Source organism: Ascaphus truei, chromosome 18 (genome assembly GCF_040206685.1).
Source record: "Ascaphus truei isolate aAscTru1 chromosome 18, aAscTru1.hap1, whole genome shotgun sequence".
Classification (NCBI taxonomy): domain Eukaryota; kingdom Metazoa; phylum Chordata; class Amphibia; order Anura; family Ascaphidae; genus Ascaphus; species Ascaphus truei.
In genome coordinates this window covers 27255957-27268837 of record NC_134500.1, presented here as the reverse complement: position 1 = coordinate 27268837, position 12881 = coordinate 27255957, and the positions used below count along the sequence as shown (strand labels likewise).

Genomic DNA, 12881 nt, shown 5'->3' with positions numbered 1-12881 from the left:
TGCTCTGTGTGTGTGTGTGTGTGTGTGTGTATCAGTGTGTGTGTCAGTCTGCTCTCTCTGTGTGTGTATCAGTGTATGTGTGTGTGTGTGCCTGAGTATAAGTACCCAACACTGTACATGACTCAGTACCACTGTACATTGCAGTATAACTCACCATACAAAATGACCCCCACAGACCACAGATCCACGCGGGCGTCATATTGCTTGCTGCACACCATCTCAGGGGCCATATACAGGGGGGACCCCCGCAATGCCTGAGGCTCATCCTGGGGGTACATGTGCTGAGCAAAGCCGAAATCTGGGGGGGGGAGGGAGAAGAGTGAGAGGTCAGTGCTCCCCCTCCCCCCCGGTGCCTGCGCGTACTTGTGCTGAGCAAAGCCAACATCTGGGGGGGAGAGAGCAGAGTGAGAGGGTCAGTGCGGCCCCCCCCCCCGGTTCTGGCACTGACCGGCCAGTTTGAGGTGGGGTCTGTCCAGGCTGCTGAGCAGAAGGTTCTGAGGCTTCAGGTCCAGGTGAGAAATGTTCCTTTCGTAAAGGAACTTCAGGGCACAAGCTGCGGGGAAGAGGGGAGAGAGTGTGAGAGATGGGGGGGAGAGAGAGAGTGAGAGGGGGGGAGAGTGAGAGAAGAGGGGGAGGGGGAGAGTAAGAGAAGAGGGGGAGAGAGAGTGTGAGAGGATGGGGGAATGTGTGAGAGGAGGGGGTAATGTGTGAGAGGAGGGGTGGGGGAAGAGTGTGAGAGGAGGGGGTGTGTGTGAGAGGAGGGGGAGAGGGTGTGTGTAAGAGGAGGGGGGAATGTGTTAGAGGAGGGGGAGAGAGAGCTTGAGAGGAGGGGGCAGAGAGTATGAGGAGGGGGGAGAGTGTGAGAGAGGAGGGGGAAAAGAGTGTGAGAGGAGGTGGGAGAGAGCGTGAGAGGAGGGGGGAAGAGAGCGTGAGAGGAGGGGGGGAGTGAACGTGAGAGGAGGGGAGAGTGAGCATGAGAGGAGGGGAGAGTGAGCGTGAGAGGAGGGGAGAGTGAGCGTGAGAGGAGGGGGGGAGTGAGCGTGTGAGGAGGGGGGGAGTGAGCGTGAGAGGAGGGGGGCAGAGAGTGTGAGGATGGGGCAGAGTGTGAGAGAGGAGGGGGGGAGAGCGTTAGAGGAGGGGGGGCAAGAGAGTGTGAGAGGAGTGGGGAAGAGAGTGTGAGGAGGGGGGAAGAGAGTGTGAGGAGGGGGGAAGAGAGTGTGAGGAGGGGGGAAGAGCGTGTGAGGAGGGGGGGAGAGCGTGTGAGGAGGGGGGAAGAGACTGTGAGGAGGGGGGAAGAGAGTGTGAGGAGGGGGGAAGAGAGTGTGAGGAGGGGGGAGAGAGTGTGAGAGGGCAGGAGAGAGTGTGAGAGAGGAGGGGGGAAGAGAGTGTGAGGCGGGGGGAGAGAAAGTGTGAGGAGGGGGGAGAGAAAGTTTGAGGAGGGGGGAGAGAATGTGAGAGAGATGGGGAGTGGGGTGAGTGAGGAGGGGGAGAGAGTGTGAGAGGATGATAGGGGGGATATTGTGTGAGGAGGGTGGGGAGAGTGTGAGAGGAGGGGAGAGAGTGAGAGGAGGGGATTGGGGAGGGAGAGAGGGGAATGGGGGAGGGAGAGAGGGGAATGGGGGAGAGAGAGGGAAATGGGGGGGAGAGAGGGAAATGGGGGGGCGGAGAGAGGAATGGGGGGGAGAGGAATGGGGGGGGAGAGAGAGGAATGGGGGGGAGAGGAATGGGGGGGGGGGAATGGGGGGAGAGAGGAATGGGGGGGAGAGAGAGGAATGGGGGGAGGGAGAGGGGAATGGGGGGAAGGAGAGGGGAATGGGGGGAAGGAGAGGGGAATGGGGGGTGGGGGAGAGAGAAAAACGGTGGGGAGAGAGAGGAATTGGGGGGGAGAGAGAGGAATGGGGGGGAAGGAGAGGGGAATGGGGGAATGAGAGGGGAATGGGGGGAGGGAGAGGGGAATGGGGGGGAGAGAGAGGAATGAGGGGAAGGAGAGGGGAATGGGGGGGAGAGAGAGGAATGGGGGGAAGGAGAGGGGAATGGGGGGAGGGAGAGGGGAATGGGGGGAGGGAGAGGGGAATGGGGGGAGGGAGAGGGGAATGGGGGGAAGGAGAGGGGAATGGGGGGAAGGAGAGTGGAATGGGGGGAGGGAGAGGGAATGGGGGGCGGGGGGGAGATATACCGAGCTGCTGAAGGAAGATCTGGGCAATCTTCTCCGGGAGAATCCTGCGCGTTCGGATAAAGCGAGACAGGTCCCCGCCCGCACAGAACTCTGTGATCAGGAATATGTGATCCCGGTCCCACTGAGAGGGGGAGAGGGGGGAGAGAGTGAGTGGGGGAGAGAGAGTGAGGGGGAGAGAGTGTGAGGGGGGAGAGTGTGAGAGGGGAGAGAGTGTGAGGGGGGAGAGAGTGTGAGGGGGAGAGAGTGTGAGGGGGAGAGAGTGTGAGGGGGAGAGAGTGTGAGGGGGAGAGAGTGTGAGGGGGGAGTGAGAGTGTGAGGGAGCGAAGGGGGGGAGAGAGTGAGAGTGTGAGGGAGTGAGGGGGGAGAGTGAGGGATTAAGGAGGGGAGTGAGTGAGGGATTGAGAGATTGAGGGGGTGAGAATGAGGGCATGAAGGAAAGGGAGAAGGGGAGAAAAGAGGGGGAAATAAACGCGACACAGACTACATCCCCCCTTATAGGATTCCCCCAAGTGACCTCATCCCCCTGTTATATGATTCCCCGAGGGACCTCATCCCCCTGTTATATGATTCCCCGAGGGACCTCATCCCCCTGTTATATGATTCCCCCTGGGGGACCTTATCCTGCATTATAGGATTCCCTGAGGGACCTCATCCCCCTTGTAACAGGGACTAATCTAATCCCTGTTTAAGAAACTGCCTCTAAATCCAGCAGGGAGCTGGTTAATTGCAGCCAGGCAATTAACCAGACTCCACCTGGCTAATTAGGACTCTGAGAAAATGCCTCATGTGAGAAACAGAGGGAGATTTCCTTGGCACACAACAGTGCTGACACAGGAGAGAGACAAAGTCTTGAGGACACAGGAGGACTGTGTGTTGACAGCAAGACACAAGAGGACCCGACCTCTATTCCTGGAGCCTCAAGCAGACAACTACCCGGACACCACTGACCTGAAGGGCCACCTGCTTTAAAAGCTACCGGTTTAGACTTTGGGGTGATTGGTGGGTAAGGGGTAGGGGGCTCCCCCAACCCCCAGCCTTGCAGAGCGGGACTGGGGGAAGTAAATAGGGATAGTTATTTGTTGTTTTTTTATATTTTTGTTTGCTGGGCTGTTTATAGGGACAGGCTCAATAAAGCCGGGATTTAATGTCATCCTAATCGGGTGTATTTAAGTGCGATGAGAGGTGGCCCTTGAATTTAAAAGGGGCCCCGGAAACTGCCTGTGAAATTTGTTGTGCTTTTGCCTGCATAACTTCCTGCAAACAGCCTGGGCAACTAAACAAGGAATCACGTGCAGAAGTCACCAGCATTGAAGGGCAGGAAAACTGCACTGCCCTGGAGAAAGCCACAATGCCACAGTGGGACTGCGACAGACGGCGACAGACAGCGACCCACACAAGGGACTGATGCTGTGACCACCACTTGTGGGAAGAAAAAAAACATGGGATTTTAAAATGGCCGCCCAGCCAAAGTCAAATACAGACTCTGCAAGAATGGGGAAGAAAACGTGTTCCTGGTGTAAAGAGCCCAGCCACACGGAGCAGTGTCCCTTCAGGCCTTATTCGGATGATGAGGATGATCCCTCTGTGGCCCCAGAAAAAGGGCTGCAGCCAGAGGAATATTTTTTTTCAACGTGCAAAGGAACTGCAGCAGCAAGCAGTGCGCTGTGGTCACAAGGAAGGTACAGAAGTTTGTTAGCAAGTGCACATCCAGTATCACTGAAAGTGTGTGCACAGTACTGCCGATGTTTCAGAACCTACCAAAGTAACAAAGAAAAAGTCTACAGAGACGCCTGTGAGAGCTACAAACTCTGCAAGCAAAGTCTGCCCACCTGTGGGACTACCAGCTGGTGTAGAGAAAACAGAGAAAACAGCTGCAATAGCGCCTCCCGAGGTCAGGAAGAAAACTACACCTGACACAAACAAAATGGAGGGCAAGATGTGGTGATCCTGTAATGAACCCGACCCCACGGAAGAGTGGCCCTTCTGGTCCTATGAGGATACGGATAAGAATGAAGATATCTCGTATGTGGGACCCGAACCGAGTCACACCCACAAAAACACCCCATGGATGGTGGGGGTGCCTGAACTCGGTACGCACCGAAAAGACCGCTCTCTATGATGACGAAAGTGATCGGCAGGAGCAAGAGCGGGAGCAGCAGATCACTGAATATGTACGTCACCTAACGCAACTGCAAGGAAAACATGGCGGATACAGTGATATTGCTGAAGTTGCAAATAAAGGAGACCCCAGTATCCCTGATGGGACGGAGTCGTCCAAAACAAAGAGGCGGAAAAAGAAAAGCGGTGCTTCACTTACCGTGGAAGGAACAGACACGTCTGCAGATCCCGCGGAGAAAAAGGGGGTCTGAGATGCCCTGCAGCCTAGAGAAAATGGAGAATTCGTCCCGCGGATGTCCGAATATCCAGAGAGCCCAAGGCAGAAGTCGTGTACCCCAAAGAAGTGTCGGTCCGGTGCTAACAGTGAGGAACCCTCAACCAGCCATCCCAGGGAAGCGGAACCAGTGAGTGACGATCCTTTGACCAGCCCTGAAGATGCCCTGCAAGCTGCCAGGCGTGACTGTGATCTGCTCCGGGAAGAAGTGAAACTGGAGAGAGAAAATAATGCTGAGCTACAGAAGACTGTGCTCGCAATGTACTCGGTGGCCAGGACCGAAGTGGAGGTTCTGAGGACGGATCTAGATACTGCAAACGCTACTATTACTGCCATGCAGGGGCGTAGCTATGGCCCGGGGTCCGTGCTCTTGTGGGGGCCCGCTCTCCCCCCGTCGGCCGCCCATCTGTCTCTCTTCAGATAGAGACAGGCTTGGGCGAATAGGAGGAGAGCGGAGGATGCCGGCTGCGGAGTGCGGAGTTGATCACAGATCAGCTGTAGGAGGGGGGAGGAGAGCAGGGTTGTCTGGCTGCTTAACCACTTCCGAGCAAAAGGTGGCGCTGCAGAGCTCTCCATAGCTGCTCCTCTCTACATATCCCGGTTCCTTGTGTGTGTGTATGTTGCGTGCATGTATGCGTCTGTGTTGGTAAGTGTGTGTGTGTGTATGTCTGTGTTGTTGTGTGTGTGTGTGTGTGTGTGTGTATTTGTAATGCATATGTGTATTTCATGCATTATGTGCATATATATTGTATATTTAGTGGGTTTTTTATATGTTGAATATAAATGTGTATTTGTATATTTGTGTGTTACACTAATGTTGCATGTTTGGTATGTGTGTTTGTGTGCTTATATGGGAGGGGATGGAGGAGAGAGGATGGGAGGGAGGAGAGAGGATGGGGGGTAAGGGAGGAGAGAGGATGGGAGGGGGTGGAAGAGAGAGGATGGGAGGGGATGGAGGAGAGAGGATGGGAGGGAGGAGAGAGGATGGGGGGAAGGGAGGAGAGAGGATGGGAGGGGATGGAAGACAGAGGATGGGAGGGGATGGAGGAGAGAGGATGGGGGGGAAGGGAGGAGAGAGGATGGGGGGAAGGGAGGAGAGAGGATGGGGGGGAAGAGAGGAGAGAGGATGGGGGGGAAGGGAGGAGAGAGGATGGGGGGGAAGGCAGGAGAGAGGATGGGGGGGAAGGCAGGAGAGAGGATGGGGGGGAAGGGAGGAGAGAGGAAGGGGAGGAGAGAGGATGGGGGAAGGGAGGAGAGAGGATGGGGGGGAAGGGAGGAGAGAGGATGGGGGAAGGGAGGAGAGAGGATGGGGGGGAAGGGAGGAGAGAGGATGGGGGGGAAGGGAGGAGAGAGGATGGGGGGGAAGGCAGGAGAGAGGATGGGGGGGAAGGGACGAGAGAGGATGGGGGGGAAGGGAGGAGAGAGGATTGGGGAAGGGAGGAGAGAGGATGGGGGGGAAGGGAGGAGAGAGGAAGGGGAGGAGAGAGGATGGGGGGAAGGGAGGAGAGAGGATGGGGGGAAGGGAAGAGAGAGGATGGGAGGGGATGGAGGAGAGAGGATGGGGGGGAAGGGAGGAGAGAGGATGGTGGGGAAGGGAGGAGAGAGGATGGTGGGGAAGGGAGGAGAGAGGAAGGGGAGGAGAGAGGATGGGGGGAAGGGAGGAGAGAGGATGGGGGGAAGGGAGGAGAGAGGATGGGAGGGGATGGAGGAGAGAGGATGGGGGGGAAGGGAGGAGAGAGGATGGGGGGGAAGGGAGGAGAGAGGATGGGGGGGAAGGGAGGAGAGAGGATGGTGGGGAAGGGAGGAGAGAGGATGGGGGGGAAGGGAGGAGAGAGGAAGGGGAGGAGAGAGGAAGGGGAGGAGAGAGGAAGGGGGGAAGGGAGGAGAGAGGAAGGGGAGGAGAGAGGAAGGGGAGGAGAGAGGAAGGGGAGGAGAGAGGAAGGGGAGGAGAGAGCAAGGGGAGAAGGGAGGAGAGAGGATGGGGAGGGGAGAGAGAGGAGGGGAGATGATGGGGAGGAGAGATGATGGGTGCGAGGATTGGGTGGACAGAGGGGTGGGATGGGGGGAGGGAGAGAGTGAGGGTGGGGGAGAGGGAGAAAAGAAAGAAAAAAAAGGGGGCGCGCTTGTGTCCAGTTTTTTATATTTGAAAATCTGCTCACCCTAAGGAGGGGGAGATATGATGATGATGATAATGATGAGGGGGGGAGAAAGCTGATGATGAGGTGGGAGAAGATGAAGAGGGAGAGATGATGATGAGGGGTAGACAAGAAGAGAAATGAGGGGAGGGGGAGAGAGGAGAGGGGGAGACAGGAGGAGAAGGGGGAGAGATGAGGAGGGGGAGAAAGCTGGTGATGAGGAGGGGGGAGAGCTGATGAGGAGGGGGAGATGAAGAGGGAGAGATGATGAGGGGGAGAGATGATGATGAGGGGAGAGGAGGAGAAATGAGGAGGAGGAGGGGGGGGAGAGAGGAGGAGGAGGGGAAGAAATGAGGAGGATGAGGAGGGGGTGAGAGCTGATGATGAGGAGGGGGGAATGAAGAGGGAGAGATGATGATAAGGGGTTGAGACCTAATTGGTCTCCATTAAATGTACCTCTGCACACATCTCTTACACCCCGTTACAGGATTCCCCCAAGGAACTTCACCCCGTTATAGGATTCCCCCAAGGAACTTCATCCCATTATAGGATTCCCTGACAGACCTCATCCCCCCGTTATAGGATTCCCTGACAGACCTCATACCCCCAGTTATAGGATTCCCTGACAGATCTCATACCCCCAGTTATAGGATTCCCTGACAGACCTCATACCCCCCGTTATAGGATTCCCTGACAGACCTCATACCCCCCGTTATAGGATTCCCTGACAGACCTCATACCCCGTTACAGGACTCCCTGACGGACTTATCCCCCCCCCTTCTCTTACAGGTCTCCCGAGGGACCTCATCCCCCCCCGTTAAGGGAATTCCTGACAGACCTCAGCCTCCCCACCCCCTATTACAGGACTCTCGAGGGGGGGGAAGAGTATTAAAGACACCTCGTCCCCTGACCTGGAAGTCCTTCAGCTCCAGAATGTGTGGATGATGCACAGTTTTCAGGATCCCGATCTCCGTAAGCAGGTTTTCCACCGACACTTTGTTCAGACTTTTCTTGCTGACGCATTTCACGGCCACGACTTCACGCGTTTCATTCTAACGGGGGGGAGTTATAGGAGCAGTTACGGGAGGAAACAAGGAGAGAAAAAGCCCCCTCCCCCCGCCCGTACCGAGCTAAGTGTGTCTCTATATGCCAACACCAGAAATCTCGTCACATAATCGTGGTGTACATTCTCAGTCTGAATATAAACCTACAAAATGCAACGAGTGTGAAAAGGAGTACTGTGATAGTGCAACCCTATCTCGAATACATATATAATCAACACTCTTATTTACATAGCTACTGATGCAGTTGGCAAGGGTATGAAAAGGAGTACTGTAATAGTGCACCACAAACTGCGCACCGACGCGCATTTCCCGTCATACAATGACTCTTTATCAAGGTGGCCATGTTTGATACACTATTTGTATCGCTCTATAGAGTATCTTTGTTGCTATAGTGTGTGTGGTCTGTGTGGGGTGTCTACACTACCAGCAATCACAAATGTCGTGTTTCACGCTAGACACGGACATATTGTGTGCAGATCCCAAGTTATACACCTACCTTTGCTATACTGAGGATGACCAGTTAATTCCTCCCTGTAATGTATCCTATCCATCCTACGTCTACTATCATGCTACGCCACATTATATAGTGGCAGTGCCTTCCTTATAGGCATTATTAGTTGCCATAAGAACTAGACCTCGTTATATCCCTACCATTGGGTTGTGGGAAGCACCTGCATATGCTATTAAGCAATTGTATGTATGTATGTCTTTATTTATATAACAACAGGAAAGATGATCCAGGGCTCCACGGGTTTTTAGCAAAATAATTTATTCATAATACACAACGTTTCGGCCTCACTTAGGCCTTTGTCAAGTGACTGGTACTGGTACTTAGGCTTTTGTCAAGTGACATTACCAGTCACTTGACAAAGGCCTAAGTGAGGCTGAAACGTTGTGTATTATGAATAAATTATTTTGCTAAAAACCCGTGGAGCCCTGGATCATCTTTCCTGTTGCTGTATACTTGGATTGCTGCAGATAGGCCATCCTTGAACCAGGAGCTCCGGCATTGTGCGAAAGTATCGCATTTCTTGCATTTATTTGCACTGTTTCGGTGTGCTACATACCCACATACCTGTATTTATATAACACAATTAGTAGTGTACATAGCGCTTCACATTAGTACTACACGTGACAATCATATAAATAACAAATACTGTAATGCAAATAACAGGTCATGGGAATAAGTGCTTCAGACATAAAAGTAACATTTAGGAAGAGGAGTCCCTGCTCCCAGCAGCTTACAGTCTAATTGGTGGGAAGAACGTACAGAGACAGTAGGAGGGCGTTCTGGTAAGTGCGTCTGCAGGGGGCCAAGCTTTATGTATCGTGTATAGTATTAGATACGGTGCTATTCATATGCTTCTTTAAGCAAGTGTGTCTTAAGGTGGGTTTTAAAGGTGGATAGAGAGGGTGATAGTCGGGTATTGAGGGGAAGGGCATTCCAGAGGTGTGGGGCAGAAAGTGAGAAAGGTTTAAGGCGGGAGAGGGCTTTAGATACAAAGGGGGTAGAGAGAAGACATCCTTGAGCAGAACGCAAGAGTCGGGATGGTGCATAACGAGAAATTAGGGCTGAGATGTAAGGAGGGGCAGAAGAGTGTAAAGCTTTAAAAGTGAGGAGGAGAATTGAGTGCGAGATGTGGGATTTGATAGAAAGCCAGGAGAGGGATTTCAGCAGGGGAGACGCTGAGACAGATTTCGGAAATAGTAGAGTGATTCTGGCAGCAGTGTTTAGGATAGATTGTAGGGGAGACAGGTGAGAGGCAGGAAGGCCGGACAGCAGGAGGTTCCAGTAATCGAGGCGGGAGAGAATGAGGGCCTGAGTCAGAGTTTGGGCAGTCGAGCAACAGAGGGAAGGGCGTATCTTTGTTATTGCGGAGGAAAAAGAAACAGGTTTTAGATACGTTTTGAATGCGAGGGGCGAATGTGAGAGAATTTTTTAATATAGGCTGTTAAGTTTACCGGTGATCACTGAGTCTGCCAACTACACCAATAGCTAGGTATATAAGAGTGTTGATTATATATGTATTCGAGATAGGGTTGCACTATCACAGTACTCCTTTTCATACTCGTTGCATTTTGTAGGTTTATATTCAGACTGAGAATGTACACCACGATTATGTGATAAGATTTCTGGTGTTGGCATATAGAGACACACTTAGCTCGGTACGTGTGTACCTCATTCTCCACTGTTTACAGTGATCTACCACAAGACGCCCCTTTCTTCGGTATCTGTTCAAGTATAGTTACTCGATCCCCATTATAGGGGCCAACTATACTTTCTTTTTGTGGACTGGTAACATCCAATACCTATTATTAATCTAAGTGTTGTTATTGTTGTGTTAGTTTTGTGTGTCACACTATTTTACTACATATACCTAATAAAAGGTTATATTTAAATGTATTCATAATGCAAGAGTTGAGTGCTAGACCACTGGGGGGGGGGGGTGAGGGAGGGGGTTGAGGGGGGCCTTTTTCTGTCCTTGTCTTCTCTGAGACCAGTGGTCTCGTATATCCATTAGCCCCAGGCACCTCTCACAATTTCCATAGACTGTAGCAAGAGCCCATTCCCCTTCCCCTATTTTATCCAGTTAGGGGAGGAGTTAGAGGAGCAGTTAGGGGAGGCGTTAGAGGAGCAGTTAGGGGAGGCGTTAGAGAGCAGTTAGGGGAGGAGTTACAGGAAAAGCTAGGGGAGGAGTTACAGGAAAAGCTAGGGGAGGAGTTACAGGAAAAGCTAGGGGAGGAGTTACAGGAAAAGCTAGGGGAGGAGTTACAGAAAAAGCTAGGGGAGGAGTTACAGAAAAAGCTAGGGGTGGAGTTACAGGAAAAGCTAGGGGAGGAGTTACAGGAAAAGCTAGGGGAGGAGTTACAGGAAAAGCTAGGGGAGGAGTTACAGGAAAAGCTAGGGGAGGAGTTACATGAAAAGCTAGGGGAGGAGTTACAGGAAAAGCTAGGGGAGGAGTTACAGGAAAAGCTAGGGGAGGAGTTACAGGAAAAGCTAGGGGAGGAGTTACAGGAAAAGCTAGGGGAGGAGTTACAGGAAAAGCTAGGGGAGGAGTTACAGAAAAAGCTAGGGGAGGAGTTACAGGAAAAGCTAGGGGAGGAGTTACAGGAAAAGCTAGGGGAGGAGTTACAGAAAAAGCTAGGGGAGGAGTACAGGAAAAGCTAGGGGAGGAGTTAGAGGAGCAGTTAGGGGAGGAGTTACAGGAAAAGCTAGGGGAGGAGTTACAGGAGCAGTCAGAGGTGCAGTTACAGGAGCAGTTAGGGGAGGAGTTACAGGAAAAGCTAGGGGAGGAGTTACAGGAGCAGTCAAAGGTGCAGTTACAGGAGCAGTTAGGGGAGGAGTTATAGGAGCAGTTAGGGGAGGAGTTATAGGAGCAGTTAGGGGAGGAGTTATAGGAGCAGTTAGGGGAGGAGTTATAGGGAGCATTTATAGAAGGAGTTAGAGGAGGAGTTATAGGAGCAGTTAGGGGGGAGGAGTTATAGGGAGAGGTTATAGGAAGTTAGGGGAGTAGTTATAGGAACAGTTAGAGGAGTTACAGGAGCAGTTAGGGGGAGGAGTTATAGGAACAGTTAGAGGAGTTATAGGAGCAGTTAGGGGGAGGAGTTATAGGAACAGTTAGAGAAGTTATAGGAGCAGTTAGAGATTTTCTTTTCCAGACCTCCCCGTCAGTGAAGGGGTTAATAAAAATGGTTGATTTTATTACCCTAATAATATATTACCCTCATATAGCGCTCCCAGAGAGGGGATCCCTGCATATAGGACAAGCACAGCGAGTCCCCCAGAGCTTACACTGCACATGTAGAGTAAGATAGGAGGGGTGGGGTCTGCACAAGGGATCTCTTACTTCAAAGACCAACGCACACGTTACCTTCCTATATGCCTTGTACACAGTAGCGTACGTCCCACTGCCCAGTCTCTCGGTCAGTATGAAGTTGTCCAGTCGTGGGGGAGTCCAGCCTGTAGCTGCCATGCTCCCCTGCCATGCACTGCGTGTTATAGGGACGTGTTGTGTGTGTGTGTGTGTGTGTTATATGGATGTGGATGTGTGTGATAGGGGGAGTGTCAGCAGTTCTGTGTGCGTTTGCCTTTTAGGTTCTGTGTGTGATATTTTGCCCTTTGTTGTGTTATTGTGTACAGGTGTGTCACAGTCTGTGTTGTATATCTGTGTGTGTTTGGCGGGCTCTGTGTTGTGTATCAGTGTGTATGTGTCACATTCTGTGTGTGATGTGCTGTGTCGTTGTGTATCTATGTCTGGATGTTTTATGTGTTGTACACCTGTGTCTTTATGTGTGGGTTGTGTATCTGTGTGTTGTATCCCTGTGTGTGTTGTGTATCTGTGTGTTGTATCCCTGTGTGTGTTGTGTTTCTGTGTTGTATCCCGGTGTGTATGTTGTCTAACTGTGGGTTGTGTGTGCGCTGTGTTGTTATATATATGTCTGTTTTTTGTATGTGTTGTACATCGGTGTGTGTCCGTTTGGTTCACTGTGTGTGTTGTATCCCTCTGTGTGTGTTGTGAGTCTCAGTACCTGCTCTAACACACACATACACACACACTGTCACACTGCAGCTCACTTCCGGGTTGCTGTTAAAGGGACAGGCCCTGTCAGAGCTGCATTGTGAGGGGAGAGCAGCGCCACCAGCGGCCACCGGCGGGAGGACACGGGGATGTCTTAATGAGTGTCACAGCTCTCCAATAATGAGACTGTCTCTTAATGAGTGTCACAGCTCTCCAATAATGAGACTGTCTCTTAATGAGTGACACTGCTCTCCAATAATGAGACTGTCTCTTAATGAGTGACACTGCTCTCCAATAATGAGACTGTCTCTTAATGAAACAACGAAGGGATAGGGAGTGATCACAGGAACATACCAATTGTATAATGTAATCAATTATGTAAGTGAGGTAATCAAAAAGATGGGTGCAAACTGTGAACTGAAAAGTGAATCAGAAAAGGGAAGGGAAACACAAAATGGATGTGCACCCTAAAAGAATTCACTTATATGCACACCAAACTAATGTAAAAAATAACTTTTAATAAGTATCTTAAAACATATATTACCTAAGTAATGTGCAATGTGGATTAAAAATATATTAAATCAGACATATCTG

General features: G+C 51.8%; 1 protein-coding gene across 1 annotated transcript in view; it reads right to left on the bottom strand.

Moving 5' to 3' along the window:
• The window catches only part of ULK3 (unc-51 like kinase 3), a 59924-nt gene extending 47549 nt beyond the window's left edge, over nt 1-12375 (bottom strand). Inside the window, 5 exon segments of the mRNA XM_075575942.1 lie at nt 155-298; nt 449-553; nt 2177-2297; nt 7615-7755; nt 11640-12375. Coding sequence (XP_075432057.1) covers nt 155-298; nt 449-553; nt 2177-2297; nt 7615-7755; nt 11640-11741 — 613 coding nt within the window. The 5' untranslated portion in view covers nt 11742-12375.
• Between the last annotated feature and the right edge of the window lie 506 nt (nt 12376-12881).